This window comes from Haliaeetus albicilla, chromosome 20 (genome assembly GCF_947461875.1).
Source record: "Haliaeetus albicilla chromosome 20, bHalAlb1.1, whole genome shotgun sequence".
NCBI lineage: Eukaryota > Metazoa > Chordata > Aves > Accipitriformes > Accipitridae > Haliaeetus > Haliaeetus albicilla.
Window position 1 is genome coordinate 8,219,289 of NC_091502.1, and position 22,465 is coordinate 8,241,753.

The 22,465-nt window shown below is 43.6% G+C and overlaps 1 protein-coding gene across 3 annotated transcripts in view; it reads left to right on the top strand.

Moving 5' to 3' along the window:
* The first annotated feature begins 11,457 nt into the window (after positions 1-11,457).
* XPO4 (exportin 4) overlaps positions 11,458-22,465 on the top strand; it is an 85,550-nt gene continuing 74,542 nt past the window's right edge. Inside the window, exon 1 of one of the 3 annotated variants that reach the window (XM_069808176.1) lies at positions 11,458-11,646. In XM_069808176.1, the coding sequence (XP_069664277.1) occupies positions 11,569-11,646 (78 nt within the window). In that variant the 5' untranslated portion in view covers positions 11,458-11,568. The remainder of the gene's footprint in view (positions 11,647-22,465) is intronic. The other 2 variants (XM_069808177.1, XM_069808174.1) reach the window with 2 other exon arrangements.

Genomic DNA, 22,465 nt, shown 5'->3' on the forward strand with positions numbered 1-22,465 from the left:
AATTAAACATTATAGTTTTCTTTATTCGCAATATGTTTGCAAGCAAATTGAAGTTTTAACAGACCTAGTTTGGGAAGCTGTGTTCGCAGCAAATTTCAGCTGTTTACTACAAATATTCCTTTGAGAAGTTAATACTCAAGGCTGCTTATCTACAAGATAAGATGCCTTATATCATAGTGTAATATTTCAATTTCTGACTGGCTAACCAAATTTTTATGTAATTGCTTTTCTGGTCAATACAAATGTAATCACAAAATAAAACTACTCTGTGATTAAATAAATCAAAGCCTTTATCTGAAGGAACAAATGAATGCAACTTAATCTGAATTTATCTGAATAATCATGTGAATGTACCTTCACTGACAACATTATACATGGAGAACTAATTACAAAATCATTGTTGAAATACTTTTTAATATGCATTCCTTTAATACTCTGCTAACTGGGAAAGAAGACAGGGAACTTCTTACATGAGAAAGCTGTAACGGCCTCAAGAAGGTAAAGCACATTCTGATGGTGAATTGGCTCATAAAATCTTCATAGCCATACTGTTAAAAGTACTTGTCTTAACGCCAGCCATTACGTGAATGTATCTCCTAAATCAGCTGTAGGGCTAAAGGGTTAAGGGGTTGGCCATGATTGTGCCTGCTTTGTAAAATAACTCCAGGTTGGATCTTGAAAAGCATGGATCAATAAAACTTTTGTATGTATCTGACAAATTTGTTGAAATGATATTTGAAGAGAGAAAGCAAAAGTGCCTAGAAAATCACGAGATGCTATGCTAATGTTTAACTAGCATGCTTCCTGTACAAGACAATCATGTTCCAGCAATCTCATAGTGTTATTGTGATACAAGGATGGAAAAGGGAGGGGGTAATTTATATTTATTTAGTCTTTCAGGAGACTGTTTAAGAAATTAAGTGGCCCTGAAATGAGAATTCAAATAACATAATAAAAAGGAACTGGTTAAAAATACAAAAACCTAGAGCAGATTTATGCTATAACTGATAAAAAAATAAGAACAGGTGCTTCAAGGTTGTGTATTAAGGTTGTGTGTTAATTCTGCCCAGCAGAGAAAGACCTGGGGGTGCTGGCTGACAGCTGGCTGAATATGAGCCAGCAGTGTGCCCAGGTGGCCAAGAACGCCAATAGCATCCTGGCCTGTATCAGAAATAGTGTGGCCAGCAGGAGCAGGGAGGTGATTGTCCCCCTGTACTGGGCACTGGTGAGGCCGCACCTTGAGTCCTGTGTTCAGTTTTGGGCCCCTCACTGCAGGAAAGACATGGAGGTGCTGGAGCGTGTTCAGAGAAGGGCAACCAATTTGGTGAGGGGCCTGGAGCACAGGTCTTATGAGGAGCGGCTGAGGGAACTGGGGTTGCTCAGCCTGGAGAAAAGGAGGCTGAGGGGAGACCTTATCCCTCTCTACAACTACCTGAAAGGAGGTTGTAGTGAGGTGGGTGCTGGTCTCTTCTGTCAGGTGGCTGAAGATAGGACGAGAGAAAACGGCCTCAAGTTGCGGCAGGGGAGATTTAGGTTGGATATTAGGAAAAATTTCTTTACTGAGAGGGTTGTCAGACATTGGAATAGGCTGCCCAGGGAAGTGGTGGAGTCACCATCTCTGGAGGTATTAAAAAAGCGTGTAGACAAGGCACTCCAGAACATGGTTTAGTGGGCATGGATGATGGTTGGACTCGATGATGTTGAAGGTCTTTTCCAACATAAATGATTCTATGATCCCATGATTCTAATTCCATTATTGTTTAAGATATTACCAGGGGAAATATTAGATAAAAAATCTGCAGATTGTACAAGTAAATTAATTTAAAAAAAAACAGGCACAGGCCACAGTACTTAAGAGAGATTTAGTAAGAATATACAAATGGACAACATGATATCAAATGAAAATTCAATAGTGACAAACACAGTATAATAAACACTGGAGACAAAAATGTAAACTATCCATACACCTTCAAAGGGTCTAAATTAATTTCATCAGCTCAGGAAAAGCACCTTTGCATGAACGTAGGCAGCTTATTGAATACCTCTGGTAAACATGCTGCATAGCCATGAAAGCATGTAAAATGTTACAATGGTCAGGCAACAGATAATAATATTAAACAAATCTGTGGAATATCTCCATGTGGCACCTTTCATCCAGTTCCAGATCCTCTCTCAAATTTTGCATTTTTGATGGAGGTAAAAAGACCAAAATGAGAGAGGGCACTTCTGAGGGAGTCTACACGCTGCACTAATAATAGGAAACATATCTGCACACAGAGTATGATGTAGCACAACTCTAAGCAAGTTTCTGAGGACAAAAATTTGAGAAAAAGGATTAACTGTGCAAGGATAGTAAAAGTTCACAAATGCTGTTGTATATTTCTATATGCAAGAGTTAATACTAAAATGTCTTCTGTCTTTGGAAAGGGTAGCTTATTCCAGGTCTATCTTCAACCATTAAAGATGCAGATGGCACCCACTGAGGACATATGAGTCTGCATCTGCTTGCTGTTCATCTACTTCCACCTTCCTCTTTGGCATTTCATTCTCATCACCTCTAGATATAAGGTATAGTATTAGATCTATATCAGGTCTGATCCAGAATGGGAATGCTTATGTACCTATGCATTTATTTTGAAGAACAAAAAAACCTACAAAGTCAAACCATTATTTTATTCCAGATTAAATCTTCTGGTGTTCAAAAAAAGTTGTTCCATTGTCTCACAGAAAATTATTAGTTAAACTAGAGATGCTTAAGATTGTTAGAATGGAAATTATCAGAGAGAAAACTAGAATGGATTGTATTGGAAAGAAAATGGGAGGAGAGGATGTTGACTGAAAGCTTCTAGAGCCATAAATAGCAATCCATTAATAACTTCCCTCCCATTTTCTTGTCAGTGGCAGCATACAGTAGCCATGAAGTAGGTCTAGTGTCTCAGCAGTAGAGGAAGTGTACCCTAGCTGGACTGATCAAAAGGGTGGACAGCACCTGAAAAATACAAGTGGCAAACAAGCAGCAGCAGTCACCCAGGAATGTTTGGCAACTTCCAGGGGAAAACCCCTGACTGGATGTCATGGTTTAACTTGAGCTGGCAACTATGCAGACGCTCACTCATCTCCCTCACAGTGGGATGGTGGAGAGAATCAGAAGGGTAGAAGTGAGAAAATTCATGGGTTGAGATAAAGACAGTTTAATAGGTAAAGCAAAAGACATGCGCACAAGCAAAACAAAACAAGGAATTAATTCACCACTTCCCATGGGCAGGCAGGTGTTCAGCCGTGTCCAGGAAAGCAGGGCTCCATCACACTTAATAGTGACTTGGGAAGACAAACACCATCACTCTGAACGTCCCCGCTTCCTTCTTCTTCCCCCAGCTTTATATGTTGAGCCTGACATCATATGGTCTGGAATATCCCTTGGGTCAGTCGGGGTCAGCTGCCCCGGCTGTGTCCCCTCCCAACTCCTTGGGCCCCCCCAGCCTGCTTGCTGGTGGGGTGGGGGGAGAAGCAACAAAGCCCTTGGCTCTGTGTAAGCACTGCTCAGCAATAGCTAAAACATCTCTGTGTTATCAACACTGTTTCCAGCACAAATCCAAAACATAGCCCCATACTAGCTACTATGAAGAAAATTAACTGTATCCTAGCCAAAACCAGCACACTGTAATAAGGTGAGATATCTATGGGAAGAACTGTGATCTTGCAATACCCCCCGGAAAGCCAGAGAGAACGTGAGAGACTTCTCTATCGACCTCCCAGAACTAGAACACCTAGTCTGGGGGACCAAAAAAAACCTAACTTAGGAAAAACAGCTTGAAAGACCTATCCCCTAGTTCCCCCATGCTGACATACCAGAGGTAGAGTGGCAGTAAAAGGATTTGCTGCCGAATGTCTTCAGCTAAAGTCACAGACTTGGCCACCAAGGTACCCACTTGCTATCCTGCCAGACCTCAAGCCAGAGAAAGCAAAGCGAGATCAGGGCTCTCAGCTGCTGATGGAGGGGCTGGCTGGGGGACCACAGAGAGCTCCCACTAGGAAGGGCCACGTATGAATAAATAGGAGGTGGGTACATAAATGGGGCGGGGATGTAACTTTGGAAAGAGTGGTTAATCTAAAATTTTTTATACAGCTGCTTGAGACTTCCAAGGCCCTCCTGCAAGATGGAAAAAAATGGAATTCCTGTTCCAAATTTATTAGAAGGATTAGGAACTCCTCTGCAGTTGTTTATAGCAATTGCCCTATGCAGAGCTGATTCTAGCACTACGACAATCTGCAGTGAAGTCCCTGAGGGGATGATGATGAAAAATAGAGATGGTATTTCTGCCACATAGACCACATTGCAAAGGGGCATGTCGAGGGGTGGAAAGCCTATAAATAGACCCAATTTTAATACTTTTACAAATGGCTTGAGAACAAAAAGTAGAGCACGTTAATGAAATCTGCAAATAGTATTCAGGCACATTCTGTAAAAGATTATTAAAAGTACTGTAAAAGGAAAAACTAAATTAATTTGATGCACGGAATAATAGAAGCGGCATGAAGTTTTTTACTGTAAGACTTCTGGGACTGACACCCTAAAATTCCTGCTGTAATGTATGTATGTGTATCAGGCAATTTGGGGATGATTAAGCCACTAAAACGATGCAGATGTGAAACCAGTGGAGGCAATTTTACAGCTTTGGTCTATACATTTCCAACACAGCTACAGAAAAAGCAATGCCCTTGTAAAACGTAGTCTGGAGTATCACCATTCTGGTGATCATTTTTTGAGATAGATGAACTCGTGTTAGAACAGGAGAAGCACTATTTGTGGGAAGGAACTTATTTATGGGAAGAAAACTCCTCTAATGATATATGAACTCACAAAATGAAGAATAAGGGCAATATAACTTTCTAAATATACCTAGAATAAACATGAGGAAGGAAGAAAATCTAATTGGGATAAAGAACAATATCTATTCCTGTGCCAGCAAGCTAGCAGCAAATAGAGTGAAAGTAAATAAGCTGGAAGGCAGAAGGATTTACAACTCTGAAAAGTCAAACTCTGGAATAGCTGTTCAATTAGAGATGTGAGGACAAGAAACTTAACTCACCTTAGACACTATTAGCTTATGCATGGCTGCACATGACTCTGCAACGTGAGAGGCTTAAACTTAGAACTGTAAGGCACTTCTGATTTATCATGTTCCTCTCATAGATTTTTCCCAGTTGACTTCATTAGGCTGTCACAGATCTGGTCATACCAATTATCCAGATGGACAACACTAACCTCTGATAAGGCTAGCAAAAACTGAAGCTGCTAAAGGATCTTTCTAATGTCTCAACACACCAGGAAAATTAATACTTTTTTTCAATAAAACAGTCAAATCCACCTCAGACTAACGTAAGAGTTTGCATCTAACAGTGCAGTGTTGCGGTGTGTTACAGAAGCCGGTAGGGAGGTGCAAAACAGAGGCAAGACTTTCATTGGTTCAAAACCACGGTGATAGTGGTTATCCACCCTGGAAACACGGCAGGTAAGAGTGATGCCCACAGTTCATACTAACCCATCACCCAGGAATCTCCTTCTAAGGCACACTGTGCCTTCAGAGCAGGGTCAGAACAGAACGATTTCAGAGGTGAGACTAGAGCATTAGTACTGTAGCCTATGCTAATCAAAAGAATGACTTAATCTTGAGTGAATGACACTTACATTAAACAAGTAAGTGTCTAGAGACAGTAGCCTAAAATACACTGGTGCTGCATTGATCCCTGTTGGATCCCTTGTTGGGTTGGCAAGTTTGCCTTCACAACGGTCTTGAGATGAAAGAAGCAGTAAGCTGGCAATCTGAGTTGGCATTTTGTGTCCTTGAACATAGATATCTGCAGCATGAAGATTTTTAAGTGTTTGTTACAGACAAGATAAAACAGGCTAGTTTAAGCTATCATCCTACCATTTACCGTACTGGTGAATTGTTCCCAAATACCCCAGAAGACCATGGTAGAGGCAGCACAGAGGCTGTGTGAAGGAAAGCCCACGTGTTTTCCAAATATTTAGTGTAATTTATTGCTGATAAACTTCCAAGTATTAACCATAAGCAACATGTTCTGGTCAACCAGTCATAAATCCTAAAGATAACGTTGAAGATCAAAATAGCTAAACTCAGTGACTGTTATGTTCAGCTCCCCGTTTCTCAGTACACTGAAGTGCTAACTGACACAGCGGTTGCTAGACAAGCAGAGCCAGGAAGAAATGGAACATAAGCAGATACAAAAACAAACACAGTACGTTTCCTGTAAAATAATTAATTCAGTCACTTGTTTTAAACAACGCTTAAGCTCTTATTATTACAGCTTCAAATACAGGAATAAGTGTCACAAGATGCCAAAAGTCTAGATCCAGTCACACTGTCCACCTAGCCTACATTTTTTTCCACTCCTGACATTTTGTCTCCTGGTGTCAATCATATTTACCCCAATGTAATGCCTTGCTTGTGAAAAGCCAGGTTGAGAGGTTTGTGCCTCAATTCTTGGGCGGAATATTAGTTTAATAAACACTGAGTGTGACTCAGTCATCTGTGTGTCTGACATCCTCCTGAATTCCCCTTCTGCAGGCTGCTGTTGTGGCAACTTGACGGCTGCTCCTGGCCACTGTCACTGTTCACTGCTCTGACAGCGTCACTGGTACTGCACACACACAACTACACAACACACCAATTCTCTATAACCTCATTCTTATCCCCTGTATCTCTGCCTGCATACCACTGGTTAATATGGTTTGTACCCTCCTTGCAGTAAGGCCCAGTCTTACAATGTGGAGGTTGTTCACTTAAATACCTAGTATTTTACCTCTTCCCAGTTAACCTCATTTACAACACATTCCACTCCCTAGTCAAACTCCATTCTTAACAAAACTGAGAACTTGAAATGAATTACTTGAATGGCTAATATAACTTTGCAGCATTGCGTACTGTTGCTTTGTAAGAAATAAACTGAAGAGCTAATGTCTACTTCAGTGTGTGAACAACCTGAAGGAACTCTTCTACAGATACCTAATAAGCTTATTTTCAATTACACCAACGAAGCTCACATTGTCTTTACTCGCAGTTGTAGACCTTCAGTGCTGCTACAAATAGACCCCAGAAATCAAGTCAAGACCCATAAAATAAGACACACAGCAAAAATCTGGTTTAAGCCCCTCACCAGAGAAATGCAGGAGACCAGAGCAGTGCAAGAACGGGCAGGCAAAGACAGGTACTGTCCCAGAATTCCTGGAATCTGCTTAATCATTTTCATTCATCCTGCACTTCCTCAACAAGAAAGGTAAGGTTCCTACTACGGACAAGCTGCTTCTCTCACAGACCTCCAATTTAGAGTTGGATCTTAATTCATTCACGAAAAAGACTTTGGAGAATAACAAGAAGAGTACCATTCTCTGCATCCTGAAGGAAAGCAGGAGTAACGGAGAAATGGATGGTGATTGCAGAGATTTCAGCCAGAAGCAAATGCTGTGAGGGGCTGGGGCATGCTCTGGAGGATGAGTCGTGCAGTCCACTCACATGGGAGAGCTGTGAGGGAAAGGATTGTTCTGAGATCCTCCTCTGAGATTAATTGCTCCCAAGCTTGCCACTTGGAAGCTTGCAATTGTCATCGTGCTTTCATACTAGTGATCACTTCCCTACTGACTTTGATTTCCTTATCTCACCTAACTTAGCGTTCAGTCACTTCTATTTCCTTACCTTAGACTTTGTCAGATGCTCCTGACTACAACAGATCTTTCCTAGTGTTACTGTGTGTATGCACAGGGCTGCCTGATTAACACATATTTAAAACAAAGCAAAACAAAAAAACCTAATTCATGACTGTGTTACTACCAACTGTTGGCTCATTTTCCTTAACATTTTAATCTTTAGCCAACACTAGCACTAGTTGGATGTTTTCAGCTGTGGAAGAAAGCAAGCTACAGAAGGACTGCTACAGCAGCAAGCACAGGCTCCACTACCGACAACACTCTGGCAGTAGCCCAAAAGCTTTGAACTATTTTAGGAGTATTAACACCACAAAAGAGGGAAGCGTTAAGGAAGAATGTGATGCATCTTTTTTAGCCAACAGCAGAAATAGCTTCAGCGTTCACTCTGACAAGATAAATGAACAATCAGCTTTTCTAAGAGTAGCCAAGAGAACATTGATTGTAATATAGCTGAGACAAAATGTGACTACTTGAACACGTTCATTTTTACTGCAGATTACTCCACTCAGTCCTTCCACTGAAAATGAGGGCAAGATGCACCTGATGATATGGTAAAATGCAAGATTTTATCTGCACATATTGTATTGATTTGTGAAAAAAGAGTGGATTTAATGAACATGCTACTTTCAAAGCATGCTCAAATAGACAACTTCAGGAGAAGGGAAATATACAGACTGATCAAACCACTGTCTATTCAGGGAACTGACAGATGGATCCTAAGGTGTCATACCTTACTTGAGATGGAATAACCACCACAACAGTACAGACTGAGGACTGAAGAAAAAAAGGACTCTGGAGGTCCTGGTGGACTGTGTCACGGACAGTAAGAGCAGGGCCACTCCATGAGGGCAGATAAGCTGGGAACCAAGGCTGACCACAGGACAGGCAGGGCAGTGCCCTCAGCAACCAGAGTGCAGTTCCATAGGATTTGGGCAGGGCTGGATTGGTGACAGGTCTTCTTGAGAGTCCAAGACAAGGTGAGATAATGAGTCAGGTCCAGGGTCCAGGCAGCAAGTCCAGCCAGGAACAGCAGAAGACAGAGTCAGAGACAAGGTCCACTCAGGAGAAAGGGTTGGAGACAAGGCTATATATTTACATAGGTCCATCCAGGAAGGCCAACTGATAAGCCAAGACAACAGGAGACAGGACTTGGCACAGGTAAACCTACAGTACTGCACATGCTGAAGTCTCAGGTGAGGATGTCAGGGCAATTAAGGCCCAGTCGTGCACTTTACTTGGCCCTGAGAGATACCAAGCTAAACATAAGAAGTGAGCAGAATGCCACAGCAGTGAGCAAGGCTACCTTTATAAAGACATACTAGGTTCTTTTTACAGGCATGAAGCCAGTAGATCAAGAGAATTATTAGTCCTCTTTACTCAGCACTTGTTAGATCACATCTGGAAAACCACACCACACTTCGGGCCCCCAGTATGAGAAAGAAGTTGACAAATTGCAGTGAGTGCAGCTGAGGGCAATCAAGATGGTGAAGGGGTGGGAGCACATACCCTGTGAGGAGAGGCTGAGGGAACTGCGTTCAGTCAGAAGGCTTGAAGGGGAACCCAAGAGCTTCCTTCCAGTACCTGAACTTGTCAAGAAAATGGAGCAAAACTCTCTACTGAGGTGCATGGTAGCAGGATGAGAGGCAGTAGTCACATGGGAAAGTTCTGATTTAAGGGAAAAAGACTTCACTGTGACAACAATCAAGTATTGGCACAGGTTGCCCACATAAGTTGGGCATATTCTTGGGTGTTTTCAAGACCCTGCTGGACAAAGCCCTAAGCAACTTGGTCAGAAGGCTGAAGAAGCAGGTTGGTCTGGAGACTGCTTGAGCCCCCCCAACCCGAACAGTAATATTCTATTTCTATTGCTCCCATGGCTATTCAAGTGTGCTGCTGAACACACAAGTCCACAGGACAATGAAGGACCTTTGAGCATGCTGAGGAAGTTGTTGAAGAATCTAATTTCGAATACAAGCTACAAGTACAGAAATACTCAACTGAAGTAGTCCTTTACTGAACACAGAATTCTTTAAAATAGCTTTTTCCATACTCTTCAGGTTTTTTTGACATTACCTCTTTGTACACAAACTTCTGTGTCTTTAGCTCTTGTTTTGCTGTTCTTTAGAGTAAGACTGATTGTACATTGCACTGTTTGCCCAATAAACACACTTCAGGACTTAAGTACTTTCACTACCTTCGAACTCCTCCACCTCTGACTGTTGGTTTAATTTTCCTTATACTCATCTCTCCTTTCAGTGCAGCTCTGCTGATCTCCCCACATTCTTCAACTGTGAAGTTGAATGTTACCCTGAAAGACACTTAATGTTTTAGCATGAATTACATTACCTCCTAGGTAAACCACATCAATCTTTTACATGGTTCTATTGCCACTTCTGATTCTTGTCTAGTAGTGAGCACCATGCCCCCTTCAGCACCGAAAGCTGTCATTTCTTGGGAGAAAAATACTTGCATTCTTTTGAGTACAAAAGATGTGTGTCTTGCTGTCACCCCATTTCCTTGACCCTTTCTTCTGCCTTTGGCTATCACGTTGTATCACCTGCATGGAAACATTGCACATTTACACCCAGTTTATGTGAACAGTCTGTGAGCATGCAAGACTCCTAACATCCTGCTCAGTTAGCTGGTATCTTCCAAACTTTGCGTAAGTTCAGCACTAGAGGTATGCTAATGTCTTCTCAAGGTTGGGAGGATGGGAGAACTATGGTTGGAAACACCAGACTGCTGTTACGAGTAGAGCAGTCCAGCGGGATCTGGGGAACAGCTGATGCTGCTCAGTGGCCTGCACTGCGAGGGACTTACTCTGGAGGAGATCTAGCCTGGTCCTATGCACTGAATACACCTTGGCAGTTGCAGACCTTCCAGTTTAGTTTCATCTGAAGGTACCAAAGCTCCAAGTCTGCTCCAGTGTGCAAACGGAAGTGGAAACCATCAGATCTGTTTAAAAGGCAAACTCCTAAACCAATACGGAATGCCGGCAAAGGCACAATCCGCGTGTCCTTTCGCTCCTACAGGTGTACAAAACAATGTTCTCTCCAGCACAGTTTTCAGAGGTGACCCTGCCTTGTAACTCACATCCAGTAACATGAGGCGAGCTCCAGATGGAGTTAGGTGGGAAAAAAAAGGCATTCTAGGTCACTTTTAAACCTGGGCTGTTTTTCTTGTCTGCCCTAGAGCAGCTCCGTTTGTAAAGACGCTGGTCACCTTCTCCACTCCCCACCGCTTTCTAAGCTGTATTTTAAAAGCGAATCCTTCTCCCCCCGCTAAAAAGCTGCGAGCACCTCTCAGCACAAGGAACGGCAAGCAGCTAGCGCCCGCGGCCTCGCTAACGCCCGGTACGCCCCGGGGAAGCACGACCGCACCGGGCAGCCCCAGACGAAGCTCACGCTCCGGCCTCGCCCTGCCCTCCCGGCGCTACCACCTCAACCGGCGCTCCCGCAGCCGGCCCGGGCGGCCGTGCAGCGCTCGCTCCTCCGCCCACACGCAGAGCGGGCGCAGCCGCCGGCCCCGGCAGGTGCGGCGGCCTCGAACCGGCGGCCGGAGGCGGAGGCGGCGGGCCCCGCCCCGGGACTCCGCAGGTCCCGCCGCGTGCGCCGGGCCCGCCCCGGAGGCGGGCGGGAAGGAGGGAAGGGAGGAAGGTGCGCGGCGCGCAGAGGTGGGGGCTGTCTCCGGCGGCCCCCCCTGGCTGGCGGCCGGCGGTCGCGCTGCGGCGGCGGCGGCGCCGTCGTCTTCGCCTCCGCGCCGGGGCCGGGCCGGGCCCGGGATTGGCTGCGCGGCCGCCTCGTCCCAGAATGCAGCGCATGGCGCGTCATTGAAGAGAGACCATGATGGCGGCGGCCGCGGCGGCGGGGGGGGCCCCCGAGGTGATCGCCCAGCTGGAGAACGCGGCCAAAGTGCTGATGGTGAGGCGGGCGGCGGCACGCGCCGCGCCCGGAGCGGCGCCTCAGCGGCGGGGGCGCCCGCGCCGGCACCCTCTCTCCGCGCGCGCCCCCCGCCTCCCTCCCCCCCCCCGCCTCCCCTTCCCGCCGCCCGCGGAGCCTCGCGCCGCCCTCGCCCCTCAGGCGCGGCGCTCGGGGCGCAGCCCGCCGGGGCGCGGCGCCCCCCCCCCGCCGCCCCCTCCCCGCTCCCCGGCCGGCCTCTCCCTCCGCGGGCGGCTCGTCCGGCTCGTCCCTGTCACCCCGCAGCCGCGGTCGGCCCCCGCCGCGCACGCCGCGCCGGTCCTCCATGTGCCGCCCGCTGACCCCCGGCCGGGCTGCCCGCTCGCCGGGCTTCCCGCCCCGGCGGGCCGTCCCGTCCCCTCACGCCCCCGGCCCCCGCACCGCCATTGTCCGCCGCGGAAGCCCTCGCCGAAGTTGCCAGGGAGCAAGTCTCCCTCCCGGCGGCGGGGGCCGGGGTCCCTGGGCGCTTGGCGCGGCAGCGGCGGGGCGGTGGGAGGTCGCGCCCGGTCCCCGGCCCAAGGAGGTGGGGGGGGGGCGATGGGGCACCGTGGGCAGCGTGGAGGCCACCTCAGAAGTGCCGCGAACCGCGGGCTGAGCGCCGCTCGTTTCCAGAGTTTTCCTTCCAGTGGAGGAGCAGGGAGCAGCCAGAGGCTCGGGGTGCTGCTGCTGCTGCCGCGTCGAAGCAAAGCGATTAATCTCTTCGTTACCAGTGAACTGTTCGTGCTGACCGTGAATGTGTTGTGTATTGTTTTCTGTGGCTGCGTGGAAAAGAAGGTCCGCACGGCAGAGATCAGAAATGCGGTGGGCCTGAATAGCTGTAGCGAGCGGTGGTGTTTAAACATCCTAGGCGCGTATCCTTGTAAAAGTTTTTTGTTTGTTTGAATGAAAAGCTGTATGTTGGCCAGTGTCGTTTAGACGTCTGTCTTACAGATCTTCTCAAAATGTCTAGCTGAAAGCCTTCCCCACAAAATTTATCTTGCCAAAATGTCATTCCAACAGAAATAAAATTTGTAAGTTGCTGATATTAAAGAGATTTCAAAAGACCCAAGCAAATAGTAGGAATTTTGCCTGGTGTTGATAATGGGTCAATGGCCAGAGCCTGAAGCACTGCAGTTTAATGTCTAGCTGAAGCAGCCTCAGTGTAAAGCAACAGGCGATCAGCTTTACTCGCAGACGTCCTCATCAAAATATGTGTGTGTTACTCCTTGTAATGTCAAAACCTGAAAAAGGTTGGCTATTTTTCCAAACAGGAGAGTAAAGTTAGATAGCTTAGCAGTAAGCACTAATCCTTTTAGGAAAAAAAAAGCTTCTCAAAGTATGCAAACAGTGATGCATTTTAAGCTTTGAGCTGCTTTTGATTCATGCATGCCTTTGCAAAATGTAACTGTGTAGATTATTGGAGGTTCTCATAATGTCTGTGTATCTCAGTTTTAAAAATAACGCACTTACTGTAATTACCAGAAGTGTTTGACTGCATAGGGGAAATATGTAATAAGTATTACTATGAGGCAGAACACGTGTGTGGAAGGAAGCTGACAGTTAGGTAGTTTTCAGTATCAAACTGATAGCACACAGAGTGGCATCTCCAAAGTTTTGCATCTGTGCTAGAAAACTTAATGTTACTTGTGTTGGCATCATTTCCCTGCCATAGCCCTGCTATCAGAGAGAGGGAAATGCAACTTAATGTGGAGTTAGAGGTAAAAAAAAAAAAGTTAATACAGTGAAAAGATGCAAGGCTCTTATGGTAATGTTTGTGCTTCTGTTGAAGAATAGGTGCTAAACTTGCTGGTAAAAATACGTCTTGGGTCTGCAAGCACATGGTTGTTAGGATCTGTGTTGAATTTCAAGCTTCCTGTCTCCCTCCAGCCTCTGACAGTATAAAAGCTGACTTGCTGCAGTCATTAGCTTTTTTCTTGTTCTTTTTTCCTTTCCACAGCTGCTCTTGGAAGTTTCACTGGCAACAGTGAACTGACAAGAATTAGTTGGATGGCTCTTCCCGAGGAAGCCGCATAAAACAGATATTTACTAAAGCTATCTGTGAGGCTGAGGACCCAGAATCAGGCTTTAAGCTGGGCTGGCTGTACAAGAGTTGTGACAACTGTTTAGGGTTATTGCTCTGTGGTTCTTCTCAAAAATCATGAAGTCTTTGGAGTGATGGAAGAGAGGAGGAGTGCAGCTTGCCAGGTGCTTTGCAAAGGTGGATGTGAGACCCTAGAGACTGAAAGGGTTATGTGCTCTGCTTCTGTTCTTTCTCACTAGCAGCTGTGGCAAAACAAGGGCTGTTTCAGGACTGCACCTGGACAGTGATGATCTTAATTTAATTTAGCCAGAGGACTATGCTGTTTGGTAAAATCTGATAAAAGGTCTGCTTGGGGATGAGGGCAAGTGTGTGGCAGCTGGGAGGTGTGAACTGATCAAGCAAACTGGCGGGATCACTTAGGTATTTCTGTAAAAATCTGATGACTTGGGTGAGGGTGGTGAACCTGGTGCTAGTTACGGAGGTCATGAGTAGAGTCTGGCACCTTGCAGTGGAGCCACACTTGAAGCGATGGGAAAGGGCAGAGCTGTGAATGGTCTGACAATAGATGGCAGCAAGTTTTAACTGGGCAGGAGGTTGTGGAGGGATTCAGCGAGGTTTTCCTGGGGCAGTCTGCGGTAGCTGAGGCAGTAGCAATCCTTGCAAAATACAGTTGGCTAGGGAGGCGTCAAAGGTGGTGCAGCGTATCTGAGGATGGAGCAGGGAGTGGTGGTGGCTTACATGATACTTGTCTTGATTTCAAACTGAAATACTGAGCCTTGGGGAGAATAGTGGACTAGAAGAATTCAGACATGCTAATAAAAAAAACCCCCGGAATGTGTTTAACTTTTCTTGAGGGTAAGTATAGATTACTGTGAGCTCTCTAAATCTTTGATAAGTATTTTCATAATTCTTGTTTGTTTGTTTGTTTTTTATTGCATTGAGTTAGTTTTCCCTTGGAAAACTCCCTTTTATAAGTCAGATAAGAGATATATTAGTTCTGATCTCATAAATCACTGATCTTTATGGACTTTACAAACCATGGCGTGCAGTGTATGAAAACTGGAAAGATTAAATCTGTTCTCTCATCAAGCTCCTCTACAGCTGTATAGAAATGCTTTTCCTTTGTTACCAATAATACCTTTCAACAGGTTCTAGGTAGCCCAATTTCAAAAGACACAGTTTGGAAAACGATTGAAATTTGGTATAAGTTGAAGAGTTATAAAGTATGAAACTTGAGTTGTCATTAGCTGCCAAATACGACTTTGAATGCTGGTCCTGTGACAGTTTTCTTTGGTGTGTGTAAGAGTATTTGCTATATTAAAAAGTGTGTGCTTTTTGTGTACTTAATTCCTTTCCAACAAAGCTAAATGGTGTTTACTTGAAGTAAGGTTCCCATAGTGCCTCGTAACTTAAAGCGTAGAAAGCTGTGCAGTTTTTCAGTGCTACAGGATGGTAAACACCTTTGACCCGTGAGACTTCGGCTTGGTGAAGAGCATACACCAGCATCTGTATGAACCAAATGAATTTACTGCTACTCCATTTCCAACTGGCATGGCATCTTGTAACCAAATGTATATAGTTCCTATCTATTACATTCTGCTTAGCTCAGATTGTAATTAATGCTGAATATAATTAGTATCAGTTAAGCACTGTTTTAATAACTGTCTTCACAGATGAGAGAAGACATAGGTTGTGTTATTAAGGAAAGAAATGTAAATATGATCCCATAGGTGAGAGGATGAAGTAGGAAGCATGTGTAAGACTGTTTAGTTATTGCCAAGAGTTTATTAAAGCAGGCTGAATTTTTTTAGCATATGATGTTCCTTGACATCTAAATGTAAATACAGAGGTTGCAGCTTGTTCCCCCTGCCCCCCTCCAAAAAGGGGTGCTGTGTTCCTACCTGCAGCTCCACTTTCTCCCTTGTGACCCTGTGCTGAACATATTAATATTGCTGAGATGACATAGGAATTAAACAAGGGAATGGACTTCTGTCAGGTTAGCAAGATGAATTGGCTATCTGTGCAGCCATTTAGGTTGCAGAGCTAGCACAGGGGGGTGGGACGGCTGAAATTAGATTGTTGGATATGTACAGGACTGGTCTGCCCCTATTAGCAGTAGTGAGCTGTCAGGTTGGCTCAAGTGTATCATATACCTTCACTGTACAATTTACTTGTTAACTCAGACTGCCTTGGTATCAGAAATGCCAGACTTTTCTTAGAGGTGCACAGTGAAAAGACAAGAGGTTACAAGTTTAGGAAAGGGAAATTCCAGCTGGAGAAAAGGTTAAAAAAAAAAAAAAAAATCACAGTAAGTGTGGCTGGTGAAGGCAGTAGAGCACGCTACCTGGAGAGGCTATGGGATCTCCCATCTTTGGAGATATTTGAAACTTGACTGAACAAGGCCCTGAACAACCTTATCTAACTTTGAAACAGGTTAGATCCCCTGCTTTTGCGCAGGGGATTGAGCAAAGTGAGGTCCAGAGGTCCCTGTCATCCTAAGCTGTTCTATGCAGTATGGGTCTGGGTAGCATTAACAGGTTCAAGAACATTTGAGCAAAGGCTTTTGCAGAAGAATTCCCTTCTTTAAAAGTTTGTAAATGTTCTCCTTTCTCTGTGGTCTGTTTTGGGGGTGGTCGGGGAGTCACACATCACTATCTTCTCGGGGTACTACTTAGTTTGTGGCTTATCCTGCTCTTCTGAGGGAGGTTTCAGGCTAAAGTTGGGTAGTCTGACAACGGTCATGCAAACTTCTCTTTTAGATGTTGAAATAAGCTTATGGAATAAGAGCATGAGGGAACACATTTTTGTCCTTAAAATCCAAGACCAAATTGTTTATATCGTCTACACCAACAATTAGTATGGTTGGCTTTTTTTGACCTGCCTTTCTTGGAGTTCAGGGCCGTGACAATGCTCCTTCTGTGAGGAAGTTCAATTTCTCATTGCAACCTGTCTTCATTGTGGGGCAGTTTTTCAGATTGTGAAGCATAACTAATAGTAAGGGTGAAAGGGAGAGATGGACTAGCTCTGATTTTGTTATAGCAGGTTACCTGTTGGAAGAAATCAGACAAATGAGTCATTCCAATGCTGAGAAGATTTGTTGAAGTCCTCCAAGTCATCACCCAGCAAAACAAGCTGGATGTGTGCTATATTATGGCTGGATTAGACCAAACATCTGCCCAGCTGAGTTCTGTTTTCAGTGATGGCCCGTAGCTGCTGATTTAGAGAAAGGGTCTGAAAAATAAGGGTAATCCTTTCACTAGTATACACTTCACCTTATTTGAATTAGTAATTTCAAGAGTTTGAGGTAGCATTGTTGTGTTTAATGATTGTTGATCAACTTTTCTTCCATGAATATGTCCAGTTGTTTCTGAAATGCATTTATATTTTTTATTTTCTTTGTTTTTATATTATACTTGTCTGGAAATAATGAGTTTCATAGGTGTTTTTGGAAAAAACCCAACATTATGTTATTTGAGAGAAGCCTGCTGTTTGATCATTTCATTCATTCTTGAATTATGAGAAATACCTGATCATTGTTGTGATTTTTCTTCTATGGTATCCTTTGTAGTTTTTATAGCTCTCTATCATATTGCATCCTCCAGTCATCTGTTAGCTAAACTGAAGGGTCTTGTCAGTTTTTGATGTGGGAGATTCCCCATACATCTCATGATTCCTGTACTCCTCTGTAGCTTTTTAGAGTTATGATACCGTTTTTGAGATGGACTGACTAAAACTGCATTCTTCTGTGATGTGGGTACTTGAGGATTTTAAATGGTTGTAAATTTATGGTATTCTTCTGTATTCCTTTCCTAATAGTACTTAACATTGTGCTTTTCTTTATTATTTCAGAGTAGCAAGGTAATGTTTTTCAGAGGACTATGCCCAAGCCATGCGGATCTTTTTCTGTAGTGGTACTAAGTAATTTAGAGTCTATCATGTATAGTTTTTCCTCCTTTTGCTTAAGAACTGGTATGGTTGGTGCATTTTACAGGCACACGGTTCAGATTACAGTTTGGGAGATAAGTACGTGCAGCATGCTAATGAAACTTTTACCTGGGAACTGAGAACAAACGTGTGTGGAGCATACCCGAAGCACACAGTACTAAGGGTGAGGAGTTGAGAATAGGAATGTGAAGATTGGTACAGATTCTGGTATCTTTGAAGAGCAAACATAGCATCTGATGAAATGAAAATCTAGTGAAATGGGATTCTTCATGCTTAGGGTTTATTTCCCCTGACTGTTTCACAGAGGGAGTATTCATCTTTTTGAATCAAGATGATGTTTCACACTCATTTGACATGTCACTGTTGCATTGGCATATTTCTATATTTTGTTCTGAGTCATCAGTGAAAATACTGGTGTGTCTGCTCCTAGATTCATCCGCTGGGGAGCTTCATTAGTCCGTAACTCCATCTGGATAATTCTTCAGGCACTACCTACTGCTGTCTTCCTTTTAACCTGCTTCCTAAGAGTCTTATCATTGTTGCGCTAATCTGTGTTCATTAGTTAATTAACAGCTTTCCATATGGAGGGGTAGAAGAAATCCTCTTGATTATTAAGTTGAGCTGATGCTGTCACAAGCAGCTAAATAAAATATTCCTTTTCATCAATTTCTGACACTGTTCTGATACTAAAAGTCTGTCTGGATTAGATGTACATAAGATCTCCAGTTCTGTGTCCTGGCTTGATGTAGGAGTGGAATTCTGGATTTTGATGGTCATGCCCTTTTCCATTTTACTAGGGGAAAATGTATTCCTTGTATCTATGTCCTGCTTTCCTTGGCTTCCCCAGAACAAAACAACTGAGGAACTGAGGCCTGTGTTGAGGCAGTGACCTGGTAGACGGAATGCAGTAACATTTGGAGAAATTTTGATGTGTAGTGGGTTGTATGAGTGGCATAAAACCATGTATGTGCTGGGAGTTGTGCTGTAGAAGCGAGGGTGTCAGATCTGGGCTGTAGGAGACATTGATATGAGTCTTCAGTTCTTTTTCATCCCTTTAAAGTCTGTCTAAAACATCCTGTTCAATAGGGAGTAGTTGTTCAAATAGGAATTTTAAGAAATGGGGAAAACTGGCAGAAGGATGTATTTTAAATAATCCCTCTTCTTTCCCCTTTCTGCCTCCCAAAAAGGAAAACCCCAAACTTTCCTACTTTTGAGACTTAATGATGAATGGCAGCTGCCTTTGGCTCTAAGAAAACATAGAGTAGTAGTACACCCACCTGTGTGGCTGCATAGTGAACCTGATTGGGAAGTGGATGCAGGGAGAAAAGGGTTTTTTAATTCAGATAATTTTCACTGTGTTGCATTATAAACAATTTTGCTACCTTGGCTGAGATGAAAAAGCTTGCATATGCTCCTAAAAGAAACTTTGGTCAAATTATGCTGTCAAACCACTTGGGAAGTAGCGGATATAATTCACTTTGTCTTCAGATGAAGACTGATTTTTTTTTTTTTTTTTAAATTGAAAATACACTTAAAGTTATTTGGATTAATATAGGAGCAATTGAATAATGTTTTATTGCTTTTGTTACTCTAGAAGGTGGGTAAGTTGGTTTAGTGGTGTCTACCAAATTCAAAATCTACAGAACTGTAGAAGTGAATATGAAGAAAGTCTAAAGATATATCATGGTTTGTGCTGAAATTATGAATTTCAGTATTTATAGTCATGCAGTCCAGCTGTGTTATGTGCAGCTGTGCAAAATGGTAGAGGCACAGCTGTAGTAGTGTTGAAAATATGCCTTATGCCAGGATCTCCTGAAGGCTTTGTATAATTAATTTGTGGCTGTGAAATCAATAAAGTGCAGAAAAGTGTTTTGCCATGGAATTTTACTGTTTATGGTGGTGGTCCCTGGGATTTCAAAAGGCTTGGCCAAGGTGAAGAACATCTGCAGTCCCAGGCTTGTAAGTGTAACGCAGACATAGGCTATGTTTTCACAGAAACCTAAACCAGCCTAACAGTGAGTGGCTGAGGAAAATCATTACTTGTCTTTTTGCTGGATTGATTAACTGCTAGTTTAGTGAGCTGGACTGGCTTATGGAGGGACCTGCCAGTTGCCAAAGCTAGCATGAGATAATGTTTGTCTAGGAATGGAGAGGAGTTAGTGTGGTTGAAAGGAGAGAAGGAAGGTCTCCGTCACTGCATTGCCTCTCTGGGAACCACAGCCTTGTTGTTCTGGAGAGGCAGCCCCTGTTCATTATCAACTTAGACTAGGATCCAGGTGTAATGAAGGAAAAGAATAACATCAACATCCTTCACGAACGTGTTTTGAAATCCATCCATGGGAAGAGCTGCAGAGAAGTTACACAGTATTTGTCTTTTTGGGTACTTTACTGAAGTATTCTGTTTTCAAGGTAAGAGTGGACTGGAATGCTTAGAGTGCTGGTGTTTTGTGGGGGTTCCTGTAGTATGGCATTAAGACTGTGTTGGAGTGAGTGGTATATTCTTTGACTTTTTATTTCCAGTTTTTCTGAAATGCATAACTTGATAGCTTTTAAGACACCAAGAGGTGGTTGAGCCATGTTTAATCAGTTCTCCAGGTTGCTTTGGAAGGACCTTGAATTTGACTCTTTCACATCACAAGTAAATGTGGCTGCTGAAGTTTTTGCTCCAGCAACAGGTGAAGTAGGGCAGAGGCAGTTCACAGAATTCAAAAAACAGGTTGCAGCATCATTAACACAAAGTCTGAAAATCCAGTACCTGGGTGTACTCCAGAGGCTGGTGCATTGGCCTGTGCCACTGGGCATCCGTGGCTCTGGGACTTAAGCGTTGGTTTGTACAGAGATCAATGGTGCAATTGGATAACAACCAACATTGAGTTATATCATCCTTTATTATTATTAAACAGTATTCCAGCTATTGTTAATTGTGACATTAGTGATGATATGCAAACAGTATCAAAGCTAACAAACAGCAGAAACAATTTTACAAACACAAACTACATTGGCTCATACACGTGCTTGTTGAGGAGTTACTGCAGAACTGCCACCTTTCTGTCACGTGGCAGCAGAAGAGCAGTCATACCTCCATGCACTGCCTGCCTGGGGACAGGGGGAAGGTTCCATGCTGGTGATGTGGGGGCAAGCGTCGTCCCCTCTGGACCAGGATCTACTTGTGTAGCTTCTGCCTTGGGTACTCAGCGAAGGCTCTTCTCTTTTTGCTGCTTTTGTCTGGCTCTGCAAATAGGCGATCTTCAAGGTTTTGGAATGAACTTCCCCAAACTTGATCTGCCACAGCTTGGGCTTGTATCGGTGCTCTTGGCATCATATTGGCCCTTAAGTCAGTTCCTCTTTTGTCTTGCCATGACTTTACCCAGGCATTGTTGGTGCTGGCAGACCCTGCCTGCCTGCTGTGGGTTTCACCTTACAGCTCAGTTAGTTTCCTCTTATGTTACACCCCTCATCTTAAAGCTACCTTTTACACATTTGTCACTGCTAGATTTCATGAGGATTTCTCCACAGCTTCTATATGAACACGTGTATACAGTAACTGGAGATCCCCAAATGGGAGACGGGATCTGTATATCTGTTGCAACAGGACTGCATCCCTGGAGAGGGAAAAACTTGTTCCCCCTTGCAGCTACAGATGCTGGTTTGATGTTAGGTGCCTTAAAGCTGAATTTCTGTGTTGTTAAAGCAATGGCTGAAAAGCATTTACTTTAAACTTCACTGATCTTATGTGCAAACAGAGCTTTGGGTGTTTTCTGCACTGATCATAGTTTGGGTTTGGGGTTTTTTTTGTTTGTTTTTTTTTTTTTCATTAAGGTCTTAAGTGTTCACATTTAGCTTAGCGTTATCATCTCTTCAGTCACTGACTTCTACTATTTGCTTTGCTAATTATGTTGTTGCTATTTGACTTTTCTTTCAACCATGCTTTTTTGGTGGCTTCCCAGATGGCTACGTCTTGCATCGTTATTGAGAAAATGTGCAAATAGATTTACAAAACATGTACACTCCTCTCTGGTTAAGAAAACATGAATAGTGCTTTCCTTACCTGTCAACAGCAACAACAAAAGCCCAACCCAAAACCCAAACATGCTTCTTCCGGAGGCTTAGCTGCAAAGCCTTTATTTTGTGAGGTTGTTTTAAGTGGGATTAAAAACAGATGTTGGGTAGCTTCAGGATAATGAATTGTTTAGTGGGGGATATACAAATATTAAATTCTAATATCGAGAAATGACAATATTGTTTCTGGAGCTATTCTCCTGTTCATGTTACAATAACATTCCCTCTAACAGTGCTGAGAATAAAATACATAATTATGACCACTTTTCTTCACAATCGTTTTTCAGTAAGTGTGTGGAGCCCTGTGACTGTGCAGAACTTGAAACTTAGCTAATTTATGCAGGTTTCTTAGAGTGAACTCAAGGACTTTAAGGGAGTCTTAAAAATTGCCTTTCTAATTAAAACCCCAAAATGTGTGTGTGTGTGTGTAATAAAAAAAAATTCTTCATAAAAAATACTTTTCAGAAGAGGATTTCTCAAAATATGTATCATGTCTGCTCCTCTGTATATTGGAGGATGAACACAGAGATATAACTCCTTCAGTAATGTGGTCCAGGCTGTATCTGCAAGAGCAGAACAAAGTAGTGAAACAAGGGAAAAGTAAATGACATCCTACCTTCCCAAGTATGTACAATTCTAGAGATACTTTTGCCATTTCCCAGTAATGGCCAAAATGTTAGGGAAAGGAGGTTTTTCTAGGTGTTCAGTGAAAGTCCATAATTTTTCCTAGTTTTGAGTGAAGTTACTTCAAAAAATCCT